Source organism: Oreochromis aureus, linkage group 3 (assembly GCF_013358895.1).
Source record: "Oreochromis aureus strain Israel breed Guangdong linkage group 3, ZZ_aureus, whole genome shotgun sequence".
Classification (NCBI taxonomy): Eukaryota; Metazoa; Chordata; class Actinopteri; order Cichliformes; family Cichlidae; genus Oreochromis; species Oreochromis aureus.
The window spans coordinates 100,445,402-100,460,369 of record NC_052944.1 but is presented as its reverse complement, the minus strand read 5'-3'; the positions used below and the strand labels follow the sequence as shown (position 1 = coordinate 100,460,369).

General features: G+C 39.5%; 1 protein-coding gene and 1 long non-coding RNA gene across 2 annotated transcripts; both read left to right on the top strand.

Annotated features, from left to right (window-relative positions):
* Positions 1-6,468: 6,468 nt before the first annotated feature.
* LOC120437826 lies at positions 6,469-9,306 on the top strand. The gene is made up of 3 exons (XR_005611429.1): positions 6,469-6,526; positions 7,043-7,216; positions 9,249-9,306. It is a non-coding gene; the product is annotated as an uncharacterized LOC120437826 (long non-coding RNA).
* Positions 9,307-12,782: 3,476 nt separating this feature from the next.
* LOC120437819 (stonustoxin subunit alpha-like) lies at positions 12,783-13,421 on the top strand (the record flags this gene model as incomplete). The annotated part of the gene is made up of 1 exon (XM_039608380.1): positions 12,783-13,421. A coding segment is annotated over one exon (537 nt), but the record flags the coding sequence as incomplete, so codon positions are not given.
* Positions 13,422-14,968: the final 1,547 nt, after the last annotated feature.

The window sequence follows — 14,968 nt, the reverse complement described above, 5'->3', positions numbered from 1 at the left end:
AGGAAAGCCATCTGGACCTGGAGCCTTATTATTGGGCATACTTATCAGGGCTTCCTGGAGTTCACCTGGCGTCAGTGGCGAATCCAGTGCCATTGCTTGGGTGTCTAATAATTTTGGAAGAGTTATGTTGTCCAGAAACTGATCAATTTCGTTTTTAGATGGGTTTATTTGTGGTGTATATAAAGTTTTATAGAAATCCCTAAAAATTTTGTTTATTTTTTTAAGATCATATATTGTATTCCCAGATAAATCTTTAACAGCACATATAGTTGTTTTTCCTTTATTGATTTTTAACTGGTTAGCAAGAAATTGTCCGGATTTGTTACCGTGTTCATAATTTTGCAGTATGAAGTCTTTGTACTAAGAATTTAGTCTTTTTATTAATAATTTCATTTAATTCTAGTTTTGTTTTGCGTAAATTGTTTAATATTTCTTGATCTTGGTGTGATACATAGGCTTTTTCTAAGGATTTGATGTTTTTTTCCAGTTCTTGAATATTTTTGTTTTTTTCTTTCTTCTTATGTGATGAGAAAGAGATTATTTTACCTCTCATCAAGGCTTTCCCTGCATCCCAGAGGACAGATGCTGATGTTCCAGGAATGTCATTAAAGTCTAAATATGAAGTCCATTCTTTTTTAAAGTATTTGATAAACTCTTCATCTTTGTCATATGTTTTGTTTTAAACATTGTTGCCCTGGCTTCATGTTTAGGGTCGTTGTCCTGCTGGAAGGTGAACCTCCGCCCCAGTCTCAAGTCTTTTGCAGACTCCAAGAGGTTTTCTTCCAAGATTGCCCTGTATTTGGCTCCATCCATCTTCCCATCAACTCTGACCAGCTTCCTTTGTAGCCTAAGCCTGCTTTAAATTTCTCAATAACTTTATCCCTGACCTGTCTGGTGTGTTCTTTGGACTTCATGGTGTCTCTTAGACAACCTCTGAGGCCGTCACAGAGCAGCTGTATTTGTACTGATATTAGATTACACACAGGTGCACTCTATTTAGTCATTAGCACTCATCAGGCAATGTCTATGGGCAACTGACTGCACTCAGACCAAAGGGGGCTGAATAATTACGCACACCCCACTTTTCAGTTATTTATTTGTAAAAAATGTTTGGAATCATGTATGATTTTCGTTCCACTTCTCACGTGTACACCACTTTGTATTGGTCTTTCACGTGGAATTCCAATAACATTGATTCATGTTTGTAGCTGTGATGTGACAAAATGTGGGAAAGTTCAAGGGGGCCAAATACTTTTGCAAGCCACTGTATCTCCCATATTGGCATCATTAGACTGGCTGCCAGTTAATTTTAGAACTAATTTTAAGATTTTATTATTTGTTTTTAAGGCATTGCACGGGTTAGCACCCTCATACCTTCCTGATCTTTTAAATTGGTACACTCCTGCAAGATCATTGAGGTCTGCGGATCAATTGCTCCTGTCTGTCCCGAGGAACAGATTAAAGCACAGAGGAGATCAGACCTTTGCTGTGACTGCTCCCAAATTTCAGAACAAACTGCCCCTTCACATCAGGACCTGTCCAACATTGGACACTTTTAAAACCTGTCTGAAAACCCACTTTTACTTCATGGCTTTTCAATCAGAATGAGTTTGTATTACTTTTATTTATCCTACCTCTTACTCAAACCTTCAAATTTTATGATTCTTTTTCTTAACTTTTATCATGTCTCCCTATGTTTTTGTTTTTATTTATTTATTTTTTGATTATCTTAATTGTACAGCACCTTGGACAACATTTGTTGTTTTAAATGTGCTATATAAATAAATTTGACCTCGACTTTGAAGAGTGTTGTCCACTCTTCAAATTTCTGTCCCTGAATAGGGACAAACAAAAAAAGCAACCTTTATTTGTCACATACACAATTATACAGAGTACAACATGTAGTGAAATGCTTGTCTGAGCTGCAGACGTAGCTGCGCCATCCCAGGGCTTGGTTTTTTAGCATGGGGGGTCTAGCCAGGACCCTTACTGGATACCAGGTGGGAATTGAACTTGCAACTCCCACTCCAAACGTGTATAGTCTTGTCTGTGAAGGTTCTCAGTCATCCAGGTCATCGTAGTCTAAGGAGCTTGGAAAGAAAAGCGTCTGGACTTCTTTAGGTTGCTTGAGGACGTTCCACCTCTTATCAGAGAAGCTTCTTCAGTTCTAGGGTCAATTGGTAGAGAGTCCCAGATTTAAACCCCGTGGGAGTGTCCCCCCAAAGAGGCACAATGGACCCCCTGATGATCCTCTACCTAATCACATGAGCCAAGGTGTGAAAGCGGGTGTGGGTCACAATCAGCCAGGGTTTTGGGTGAGCTCATTGTGAAACCTGACCCCAAGCTTGAGGTTCATAGGGTAAATCTCAAGGAATCAATTTTCTCATTTGACGACATGATAAAAAATGACAGAACTGAATATTTTTCAATAGCTTCAAAAAAGAACAATCCTTAAGTGTTGTTTGATACAATTATGAATATTGTCTTTCTCCTCATGTACCAATCTATACTAAATCTGATTGTAATTAATTTTTTTAACAATTTTTGTAAATAAGGTCATTTCTATCAGATCTAATATTTCTCCATCATCCTCTCAGTACCACACTTGCACTTTGCTTACCTCTGATACCTGGTCCTCTTTTGCTTTTTTAAACAAGCTATTGTTGTAGAGATGGATCCATCTCTTCCAAACAGTGACACGCAATATCAAAATTGACCGTTTGTGTGTAAACTCTTGGAAAAAACGGTAGCAAAACAACTTAACATTGTTTTTCTCCAAAAAGTTGTGGACTTTTCCCGCTCTGGTTTCTGCAAATTGTACTCTACTGAAACCACTTTACATAAAGTGTCTAGTGACATTTTGATGGCAGGAGACTCTGGAGAGTACACAGTTCTATCTGAGAGATCTTTTTACTGTCTGTATGAATCAAGTTGTCTGAAACATCAGTTCTGCCTTGTGGGGTACCTCAAGGATCTATTTTAGGTCTGATTCTCTTTTTGCTTTATATTCTCCCTCTAGGCCAAATTATCAGACGTTACAATAATATTTCTTATCAGAATTGGTCCCAGCATTTCTCTATGCTTATAACATTCAGTTATACTGTTCTTTCAAAGCTTCTGAGTTTTATTAGTTGTCTTGTTTAAATAATTGTTTGTCAGAAATTAAACAATGATTAAATTACAACTTTCTCTAGTTAAATACAGATAAAACAGAAACTATGATTATGGTTCCCAATCGCGTTTTCAGTAATTAAGCCTATCAGTTTTTTAGGCCCTTCAGTTCAGTTGAGTCTCAGAAACATGGGTCTCATAGTTGACAGTTCAGTGTCTCTTGAGAAACTCTCAAAGCAACTGGGTTGAAACTGTTTTTATCATCTAAGAAACTTTTCTAAACTCAGACTATTGGTGTCAAAGACAGAGCTTGAGCATGATAATGCATGCTTTTATTTCTTCTCGTTTCGATTATTGTAAGGTTTTTTTTGTTTTGTTTTTTTACTTATTTAAACAAATCAGCTCTGGATCACCTTCAGACTGTACAGAATGCTGGGGCAAGACTTTTAACTGGCACAAACAAGAGGTCACACATTACTCCAGTTTTTGTTTCTCTTCATTGGTTGCCAGTAAATTTTAGGGTTCATTGTAAAATTTTAGTCTGTACTTATAGAGCTCTACATGGTGAAGCTCCCCAGTATATCTCTGATCTGTTGAAACCTCGTGTTTCTTCCCAAGCACTTTGGTCTTTAGGTCAGAACTCACTGTTGGTCCACATACTAGGTTCAAAACACGTGGAGATCAGGCTTTTTAGGCACTGGCAGCAAGGCTCTGGAATTCTCTTTACACTGTAGACTCCATTCACTCTTTCAAAAAGCAGTTGAGTACATTTCTATTCAAACAAACTTTTAATTAATTTTTCTCATTGTTTTATATTTTTTTATTGTATTTATATTTCTGGTTTTATTGTGAAGCACTTTGTGATTTTTATCTGTGAAAATTAAATTGATTCCCAGAAAGATACCTCATCCTATGTTTTACTTTTCTCTCTTGTGTGAGAATATCTTTTGGGTCATTCATAAAAATATCTTGTTCTAGATACTGGAGGACAAAATCATCACTTTTGTGAAGAATGAGCTGAAGAAGATCCAGACAGATCTAAGTCCAGATGATCTACAGTGTTTTAAGATTCAGTGTGAGGATGTATTACAGAGGGTGGATGAAGAACAGAGTAAGAGCAGCAGAGACGCATTTGTGACTATTACAGTGGAATTCCTGAAGAGAATGAAGCAGAATAAGTTCGCTGAACTTTTGCTGAGAAGTGAGAGTTTTCCCCATTTATTTTGCTTAAACAAAGTCTAAATAAACAGACAAAAATACATTCAAAATACTCCATGTCACAGGTTGGGAACTCCAGGCCTGGAGTTCCCAACCTGTCCTGCAGGTTTTAGATGTGTCCTTGATCCAACACAGCTGATTCAAATGGCTAAATGACCTCCTCAGCATGTCATGAAGTTCTCCAGATGCCAGCTAATGAACTTATCATTTGATTCAGGTGTGTTGACCCAGGGTGAGATCTAAAACCTGCAGGACACCGGCCCTCGAGGCCTGGAGTTCGACACCCCTGCTCTATGTGCTGATAAATCCTTGAATTGTGTGTGTGTGTGTGTGTGTGTGTGTGTGTGTGTGTGTGTGTGTGTGTGTGTGTGTGTGTGTATAATCATTCAGGAAACTTCACTAAGAACTTTCAGTGGCATCAGCATGAATTCAAATCTGCACTGAAGAAGAAGTTCCAGTGTGTGTTTGAGGGCATCGCTAAAGCAGGAAACCCAACCCTTCTGAATCAGATCTACACAGAGCTCTACATCACAGAGGGAGGGACTGCAGAGGTCAATGATGAACATGAGGTCAGACAGATTGAAACAGCATCCAGGGAACCAGACAGTCTAGAAGCAATAATCAGACAAGAAGACATCTTTAAAGCCTCACCTGGAAGAGATGAACCAATCAGAACAGTGCTGACAAAGGGAGTGGCTGGCATTGGGAAAACAGTCTTAACACAGAAATACACCCTGGACTGGGCTGAAGACAAAGCCAACCAGGACATCCAGCTCATATTTCCATTCACTTTCAGAGAGCTGAATGTGCTGAAAGAGGAAAAGTTCAGCTTGGTGGAACTTGTTCATCACTTCTTTACTGAAACCAAAGAAGCAGGAATCTGCAGCTTTGAAGACTTCCAGGTTGTGTTCATCTTTGATGGTCTGGATGAGTGTCGACTTCCTCTGGACTTCCACAAAACTACAATCCTAACTGACCCTAGAAAGTCCACCTCAGTGGATGTGCTGCTGACAAACCTCATCAGGGGGAAACTGCTTCCATCTGCTCGCCTCTGGATAACCACACGACCTGCAGCAGCTGACCAGATCCCACCTAACTTTGTTGGCAAGCTGACAGAGGTCAGAGGGTTCACTGACCCACAGAAGGTGGAGTACTTCAGAAAGAGATTCAGAGATAAGGAGCAGATCAGCAGGATCATCTCCCACATCAAGACCTCACGAAGCCTCCACATCATGTGCCACATCCCAGTCTTCTGCTGGATCACTGCTACAGTTCTGGAGGATGTGCTGAAAACCAGAGAGGGAGGACAGCTGCCCAAGACCCTGACTGAGATGTACATCCACTTCCTGGTGGTTCAGGCCAAAGTGAAGAAGGTCAAGTATGATGGAGGAGCTGAGACAGATCCACACTGGAGTCCAGAGAGCAGGAAGATGATTGAGTCTCTGGGAAAACTGGCTTTTGATCAGCTGCAGAAAGGAAACCTGATCTTCTATGAATCAGACCTGACAGAGTGTGGCATCGATATTAGAGCAGCCTCAGTGTACTCAGGAGTGTTCACACAGATCTTTAAAGAGGAGAGAGGACTGTACCAGGACAAGGTGTTCTGCTTCATCCATCTGAGTGTTCAGGAGTTTCTGGCTGCTCTTCATGTCCATCTGACCTTCATCAACTCTGGACTCAATCTGCTGGAAGAACAACAAACAACCTCCCAGAAATCTGAAGCAAGAGAATCTATAGAGAAACATTTCTACCAGAGTGCTGTGGACAAAGCCTTACAGAGTCCAAATGGACACTTGGACTTGTTCCTCCGCTTCCTCCTGGGTCTTTCACTCCAGACCAGTGAGACACTCTTACGAGGCCTGCTGACACAGACAGGAAGTAGCTCACAGACCAATCAGGAAACAGTCCAGTACATCAAGAAGAAGCTCACTGAGAACCTGTCTGCAGAGAAAAGCATCAATCTGTTCCACTGTCTGAATGAACTGAATGATCGTTCTCTAGTGGAGGAGATCCAACAGTCCCTGAGATCAGGAAGTCTCTCCACAGATAAACTGTCTCCTGCTCAGTGGTCAGCTCTGGTTTTCATCTTACTGTCATCAGAAGAAGATCTGGATGAGTTTAACCTGAAGAAATACTCTGCTTCAGAGGAGGCTCTTGTGAAGCTGTTGCCAGTGGTCAAAGCCTCCAAAAAAGCTCTGTATGTATGCATCTATGCACACTTTTATTGTTGCAATATTTATGCAATGTATGGTTTATTGGCAGAAGGAATTCTTAGCATTTATAAAACATTTGTCTATGTAACCCTTATCAAAGTGGACCCAGAGCTTTTCTTTAACTCTTAAAAAATTAAAACAAATAAAAAGAAAATAATAAAAATCCCTGGTGGCTGCATCAGGTTTCAGTCTGTGATTATTAAGGATTATTTTGAACTGTATCTAGCAACAACAATCACAGATTTTTTACTTTGGAAAGTATGAATGCCTGTGTAATTGGGTATTGATCTATAATGACTAGAAGTACTAGCTCCCAACTTGTTTAACAGATACAGAGGTGTAACTGCTGTTTCAAACCAAATTCTTTTTTTTTTCTTTTTTTCCTTGTTTGAATTATAAGTTGTATTTTTAATTATGAAGTAGACATGCAATTATATTTTTTATTGTGATAAGTTGAAAATAACTGATTTAATTTGATCACAAATGTAATTAATTTTCAGACTGTCTGCCTGTAACGTCACAAAGAGAAGCTGTGATGCTCTGTGCTCAGTTTTCATCTCTAAATCCTTTAAACTGAGAGAACTGGACCTGAGTAACAATGACCTGCAAGACTCAGGAGTAAAGCTGTTGTCTGCTGGATTGAAGAGTCCAAAATGTCCCCTGGAAACTATCAGGTCAGCATGAAAGCTTTTTTTTCATTCATTTATATTCATAATCTGGATTATACTATTGATCAAACAAAAACATTCTATTCTAAATTGATCTTTTATTCTGAATTACTACTTTTTATTCCTTTTCATATCCATTAAAACAAGTCATCAAGCACAATCCTGCATGTATATGCTGCTATTTAAGGACTGGTCTGTTGAGAGATTTCAGATATTTTGGATTCATAACATATGCATTTCTTTTCATTGATACAAACTGCTTCATACAGGATTGCAGCAAATATACTCAACCCTTTTATTTACGGCAGCACGGTGGCACAGTACTTAGTAGGTCCTGAGTTCAATTCCACCACCTTGCTTTGTCCTTTCTGTGTGGAGTTTGAATGTTCTGCCTGTTTTGCGAGGGTTCTCTCTGGATACTCTGGCTTCCTCCCCAAAATCCAAAGACATGCAATTAGTGGGGTCAGGTTAACTGATCATTCTACATTGCCCACAGGTGTGAATGTAAGTCCGAATGTGTCATAGCTGCAGTGGCAGACGTCTGGAGGTTGTGCAAGAGGACCCAAAATACAGGCACAGCTGAAATGTGAGTGAGCTTTATTCAGGAGGCAGAGTATAAACGCAGGCGGAGAGGGCATGAACAGAAACTAAGGATTACCTAGACTGGTGAAGCTAACAAAACAGACCTGAAACCTTACACGTACTGAGAAAAAACAGAGTGACTCAGGGAGACAATACAGACGGACCAGTGACGAGCACAAGAGGACACGCACTGTAAATACACACAGAGTGAGACGCGGAAGGGCAAATAGGAGGGAGGCACGGCTGAACCTAATTGACATGACGAGACAGGGAGTACACAAACTGAATACACTGACATAAGACACGGACCTTCACAATAAAACAGAAATATACACTGACGGAACTGAGAGACACAACATTGACAGAACAGAGGGAACACAAGGGCAGGGATGACTAAACACTAAACCGAGGAAGAACAGAACCCAAAACCAAAGAACTAGAAAACCACAACCAGGGTACTAGTAATAATAATAACAAATACAAAACGCTGGGTCAATGACCCAAGACAATGACAGAATGTTTTTTTTGTCTTGAATGTGAGTGTGAATGGTTGTTTGTCTCTATGTGTTAGCTCTGTGAAAGACTGGTGAGCTGTCCAGGGTATACCCCGCCTCTCACCCTATGACAGCTGGGATAAGCTCCAGAGCCCCCCGCGACCCCTGAAAAGGACTAGCAGAAGATATTGGACCTTTGATTTAATGGGAAGAGCAAGTTTAAAAGAGAAGTGAAGGTACACTGTGAGATTACAGCAAAGGCTAAAAGGAAGTACATAGCATGGTTTCTCCAAATTATACTTTTATCTTGTCCAATAAGTCAAAACTATTTACTTCCATTAACAAAACATTCCAGTATGATTCCTTTTCTGTATTCTGTAGGTTTTTAGAAAGTATGTTTATATTGAAGTTTGATTTATGTATGGTAATACTTACACCCTGGTAAAAATTCATCGTTTCTGACTGAATAAATGATGAGAATTTTAAACAGCTCCTCATTCATCCGTTTTGACTTCCTTAAATTGAAAAAAAAAATTAAATAAATAATACATAAGTAACTTTGGAAACCTAAATAAAGAAAATAAATTAATAAAATGGCAGTGGCAATTTTGTTTCTATTGCACATTCCATTAGATGTAAACCTGATGTTTTTAATATGGAAAATAAAAACATGACCTGTGTGTTGACAAAACCTTAAGGCAGTGAAAAAAAATCAACAGTACCTATCAGTTTTAAGAATGGATAAAAAATTTTGGGGTCTGTTTTTGAATATATACTCGTTCACCTCACTCAATCTGTCCTCAGAAATGAATGTAGACATTCCAGTTTCTACAGTATTTCTGGGGCCAGAGCAGCTGACACGGAAACAAATTTGAAAATGTAACATTGGCTTCCTAGATAATTAAGTCTCTGGGGAAAACCTGGTCAAAATCTTTTTTTGTTGTTGTTTTGTGTGTCTGCAGTCTGTCAGGCTGTCTGATCACAGAGGAAGGCTGTACTTCTCTGGCTTCAGCTCTGAGCTCCAACCCCTCCCATCTGAGAGAGCTGGACCTGAGCTACAATCATCCAGGAGACTCAGGAATGAAGCTGCTGTCGGCCGGACTGAAGGATCCAGGCTGGAGACTGGAGACTCTCAGGTATGGAGAAAATGTCCTATAGAGGGGGAAAAGCTGGAAACATTTCCTTTAAATAATTTAATTCTTTAATTGATGTTTGTTTCATGTAGAAGTGACATATCACACACAGGAAACTTCTATCTGTTGAACTGTTTCTCCTTTTTTCACCTCTTTTCACTCATTGTGTTTATACACCTTTCTGCATCTAATCATGAGGTGTTATTATTCTCCGGCTCTCTTCCACTGTGTGCCTTTTGATCTGTCTTCCTCCCCTCACCATTACTGGTTGTGACAGATAGCTGCCTTTCTCTGGATCTGCCAGAGGTTTCTTCCTGTTAAAAGTTGGTTATTTCTTTCTTCTCCATTGTGACCAAAGTGCTTGCTAATAGGAGGCAATATGATTATTTGGAGTCTTTACCTTACAATAAAAAGGGCCTTGAAGATACTGTTGGTGTGATTTGGCACTATATGAATAAAATTAAAATTAAATTGAATATTTATGAGTTATTTATCGATGAGTACACAAAAAACAGTACACAAAATTGCCTTTTGCCACCATCATACATGTACACTGATTTTAAATGTGTTTTTTCACTCTGACTTTGATTCATATAAATCTCTATATAGCCACAGGTCCAGAACATAAACAATATTGTGAAACGCATTTAATTACCCCTCCAAATCATTGAATTCAGGTGTCATAATCACTGTCATGGTCACAGGTGGATAACATCAAGCATCTAGGCATGAAGACCGCTTCTACAAACATTTGTGGTTGTCTCAGGAGTTCAGTGAATCCCAGTGTGGTATAGATACAAGTTCAGCTGTAAAATCTCTAAGAAACATTAAAAAGTCAGCTGTCATTGGAATTGCAATAGAGTGGAGGTGACTGGTAATAATAGGACCTCAACCATGAAGTAGTAGTCCACTTAAAATCACAGAGTGGTCCTAATGAATGCTGAGGTGTATAGTGCAGTGTTAAGTTTGGTTGGTGGGTGGGGGGTTATGTTCTTCGGGAGCTGGGCGTCGCCTCTTAATTCCAGTGAAAGGAACTCTCAGTGCTTCAGCATGCAAAGACATTTTGGACAATTTTGTGCTCCCAACTTTGAAGGAACAGTTTAAAGATAGCCCCTTCCTTTTCCAACATGACTCCTCACCAGTGCACAAAGTAGCTCATATCTAACATACCTTAGCACTAAGAAGACCTATCCTTTGGCCTATAGTTGGAAATCAAGAAAAAAATAATTATTGGCTAGATTTGTTAATTAATTTGTTACTTTATTTATAGCACTTTTTGCAGAAAAATGTCACGGAGTGCTTTGCAAAGCCAATACATGGCACACATAGAACACAAAATGAATAAATGATTAAAATGAACATTAAAATTGAAGAACACCAGAGAAATGGAATTAAACAGAAAAACTGTTAAAAAGTGATACAGAATATCTTGGATCATGAACATACATAAAGAGACAGCTGAAAAATCAGGGAGCAGAAATTTCTATTTGAAAAAGAACACTTTTTAGTGAGCAATAGTATCTGTCATGTTGCCCCATGGTATGAATTTAATTAAAAATAATGGCATACTAAATTAGCAAAATTGATCTAAATTCAGACAAAAAACTTAAAATCTTAAAAGTAAAAATAGTTATATTTTTACTGTAAAAACCACAAACATGTTTAATGAATCATTTTCATTACTTGAAATGAAAACAGAAATTGTACATTTCTAAAAATTATGCACAAGTTTTGCAAACAACAAAGTTATATTCAATTCAATTTTCAATTCAATTCAATTTTATTTATATAGCGCCAAATCACAACAAAAGTAGCCTCAAGACGCTTTATATTGTACAGTAGATACAGAGAAAAACCCAACAATCATATGACCCCCTATGAGCATGCACGTTGGCGAGAGCGGGAAGGAAAAACTCCCTTTTAACAGGAAGAAACCTCCGGCAGAACCAGGCTCAGGGAGAGGCGGCCATCTGCTGCAACCGGTTGGGGTGAGAGAAGGAAAACAGGATAAAGACATAGTACTTCTTACCTAAAATGCAACTGAGGCCTCAGGCGTTTTTTATATAACAATTTCAAACTATTTACAGAACAATCAGGTGTTCTGCATCAAATAAGAAGGCACACAAATGATTTGTGCCACTGCGAAAAATAGTTTGTGTCCACTATAAGACAGAGGAGACCAGCACAGGGATAAACCTGTATAGAGAACACTCTATGGCATTTATTACAGCACAACACATTATAGTCTTATCAGTAACTCTAATGATATGCAGAATGTTAAAAACACTTCCGTGACCAAAGCCCAATACAATCCCCCCTCAGTTCAGTTTCTACATTGGTCCATTTTCTGTCTCTTGTCACAGTTCTTCCTCCACCAACTACTCTGATTTGGTGAGGAAAGGAAAGAAAATGAAAATATGGTGTTAAAGGAATAAATAATAATAATGATAATAAAAGAAATTCAGAGCTCTGAGAAAAACTTTGTCAATCTGCCCGGGTAGTGTGTGTGTTTGTGGATAAGCCCAGTGCTTATCTGCAAAGTTTAGTAGAATCCTCTTTTGCTGTCCTCCTGGGTGGAGCAATATGTCTCTGAAAAAAACACTGCACTGGATTTGCCTTCCAAACGCTGGTCGAAGTATCCAGCAACTGTAAAAACACAACACACAAAAAAACACAAAAGTAAAAACAACTGGAGAATGGGATGCTAAATCCCAATAAGTCTGTAACTGAAAAACCTTTAACACCTATAACCAGGGGTGCGCATAAGTGGTCCGCAGGTGCGTTTGCGTACATAAGATTTTCTGGAGGAGGACAGACATTTGAACTGTCTGTCCTCCTCCAGAAAATCTTATGTACGCAAACGCAGTGAAGGACAACTATAGCGATACCACTGCCCTCTATTGGATAGAATTGGTAATGCATATATTAAACATTTAAAACTGTCTTCAACAGCAGTGGATTGAGAGGGCTACACAGTGGTGTACTGATGGATCAAGGATCATTAGCAGTTTGATCCATGTATGGATTGAAGTGTATTTGTGAAAATGTTGGACTGTTCCTTTATCAGTGTGTAACAGTGTGTGTGTATGAGAGCCATGTAATGTCCATGTGTGCATGCTGACTGTGCTGCTCTGACCCCTCCTCCTTTCAGGGTGGAGCCTGCTGGAGTCCGATGGTTGAGACCAGGTCTGAGGAAGTGTAAGTGTGTTTTTAATGGGATTCATGAAAACAAAGCAGCACACATTCAACCATCTTCATCATGTCAGGAGTCATCATCAAAGTGTCAATCAATGAACAGATGATGGATCAGTAACTGCAGCTGGATTGTGTTTGTTCTCTCCATCAGATTCCTGTCAACTCACAATCGACACAAACACAGTGAACACAAACCTCCAACTGTCTGACAACAACAGGAAGGTGACACATGTGGAGGAGGTTCAGTCATATCCTGATCATCCAGACAGATTTGATGTTCTTCCTCAGCTGCTGTGTAGAAATGGTCTGACTGGTCGCTGTTACTGGGAGGTCGAGTGGAGAGGAAGCGTTTATATATCAGTGAGTTACAGAAGCATCAGAAGGAAAGGAGGCAGTGAAGACTGTGTGTTTGGATACAATGATCAGTCCTGGAGTCTATACTGTGATGATAGATTTGGTTCCCTGATATTTTCTGTCTGTCACAATAAGAGAGAAACCTCCATCTCCTTTTCCTCCTCCTCCTCCTCCTCCTCTGTCTCTAACAGAGCAGCAGTGTATGTGGACTGTCCTGCTGGCACTCTGTCCTTCTACAGAGTCTCCTCTGACACTCTGATCCACCTCCACACCTTCAACACCACATTCACTGAACCTCTTTATCCTGGATGTAGGTTTAGGTCTTGTGGTGCCTCAGTGTCCCTGTGCTAGGTGTAAAGAGTGTCTCCTGTTAGAGAAACACTGACTGTTGAACAGATAGTTCAGTCTGTACATGTCTGTCTCTTTCACTCACAGAAACGTTTTCTCCCATTATTCCAGGATCCACGTGTTGTTTTTCTTTTTCCACTGAAAGCTTCACAGTGAATGTCAGTATGTTTTGTTTCTCTGAAGCTCAGTTCACAACCAGCTCCTCTGTATTTTCAGCAAGTCTGAGCTCATTAAAATTAATCCAAATGTTTGATTTCTCTTTCTTAATGGGATGTTTCCAAACTCTCCACATGCTCTTACTGTTTCACTCATTGTTGGAAGCTCATCATGTGAAAATGTTTAAGCCATATAAGCTGGAAATATTTTTGAATGCAGTTCTAACCAGAATCTGATTGTATGGAGGGATCATATTGCATGTGGCTTATCTAATAAACCGCAAAGGCTTCACTCTGCCTTTTAAACTAGTCTTGTGTTTTTTCCCATGTTGAACAAGAACATGGTGCAGGATGTTGGTAACAGCTTAGTTATCAACTCTTAGAAACATGTAAAGAGTTGTGTATAGCACTGCATATGTTGTGTATCACTTTAGTGTGTATGAAACTTGAAAACTACCACAAAGGGTCCTGTTGAAGAATCTGACAGACATTAGATTTGCTTTGATGTCAAACTTTTAGAAGCTGTTTCACTATGTTGGATGTGGTTTCAAGATGGCGGCGCAATGTTGAGATTTAAATATATATTCTTAGTGCTTATTTTCTGATTATATTGTTTTATGTATTTTAATAATGAAGGTTTGTAAAGCAAGGCCACTTTTGACTCACAAACTGAGTGCTCAGCCAGACTGAGAAACAGGAAGTTAGTGTAGAGCTGTACAAGCATATTAATAAATACAGGAAGCCAGACAAAAGAGGAACTTGTTCCATATAAGGGTTTGTTTGTATCGAAACTATGGGTGACGTGTTGCAAATATATAGCGAGACAGGCTCCTGATGCCCCAGACTTGAGCTGGCGTTTCTGTGTGTGCTCAGTCTCCATTTTCTGGAAAATGTAAAATTAAAGATCATTTTTTGAGTTAGACCACTTTGAGCCGTGTCTTTCAAAGAACTGGATTTAATACTTGGTGCCAGTGACCTTAGCGGCTTTCTTTTTGTTTTGTGTATTTTTGTTTCACTTTTCCTCAGACATGCAGGAGCACATATGCAGTATAGCAAAACTGAACTGCTTGCAGTTTTAAACCAGAAAAACCTGCACACCTTCGCTGACAATTACTGGGACTCACAGAGACTTGGCTGAGCTCTTTCACCCCAGACACTGCGATTGAGCTTGCGGGCCATGCTACATTCGGAGCGGAGAGAAACAAAGAGTCCAGTAAGAAACGCGGAGGTCTGCTAGTGTTTGTAAACAATAACTGGTGCACCAACAACACAGTTCAAGTCTCCACTGCTGCCCGGACATAGAGTACATGATAATGCAATCTAGAGCCTTCTACTTGCCGAGAGAGCTAACAGCGATCACAATAATAGCAGTTTATGTGCTGCTGTATGCTAAGTCAGCCATGGAGCTACTCCATTGCTCCATTAATAAACAGCTAACAACGCACCCGGACTGTGCTGTGATCATGGCAGTAGCACTGGGCCATATTATACCGTTCA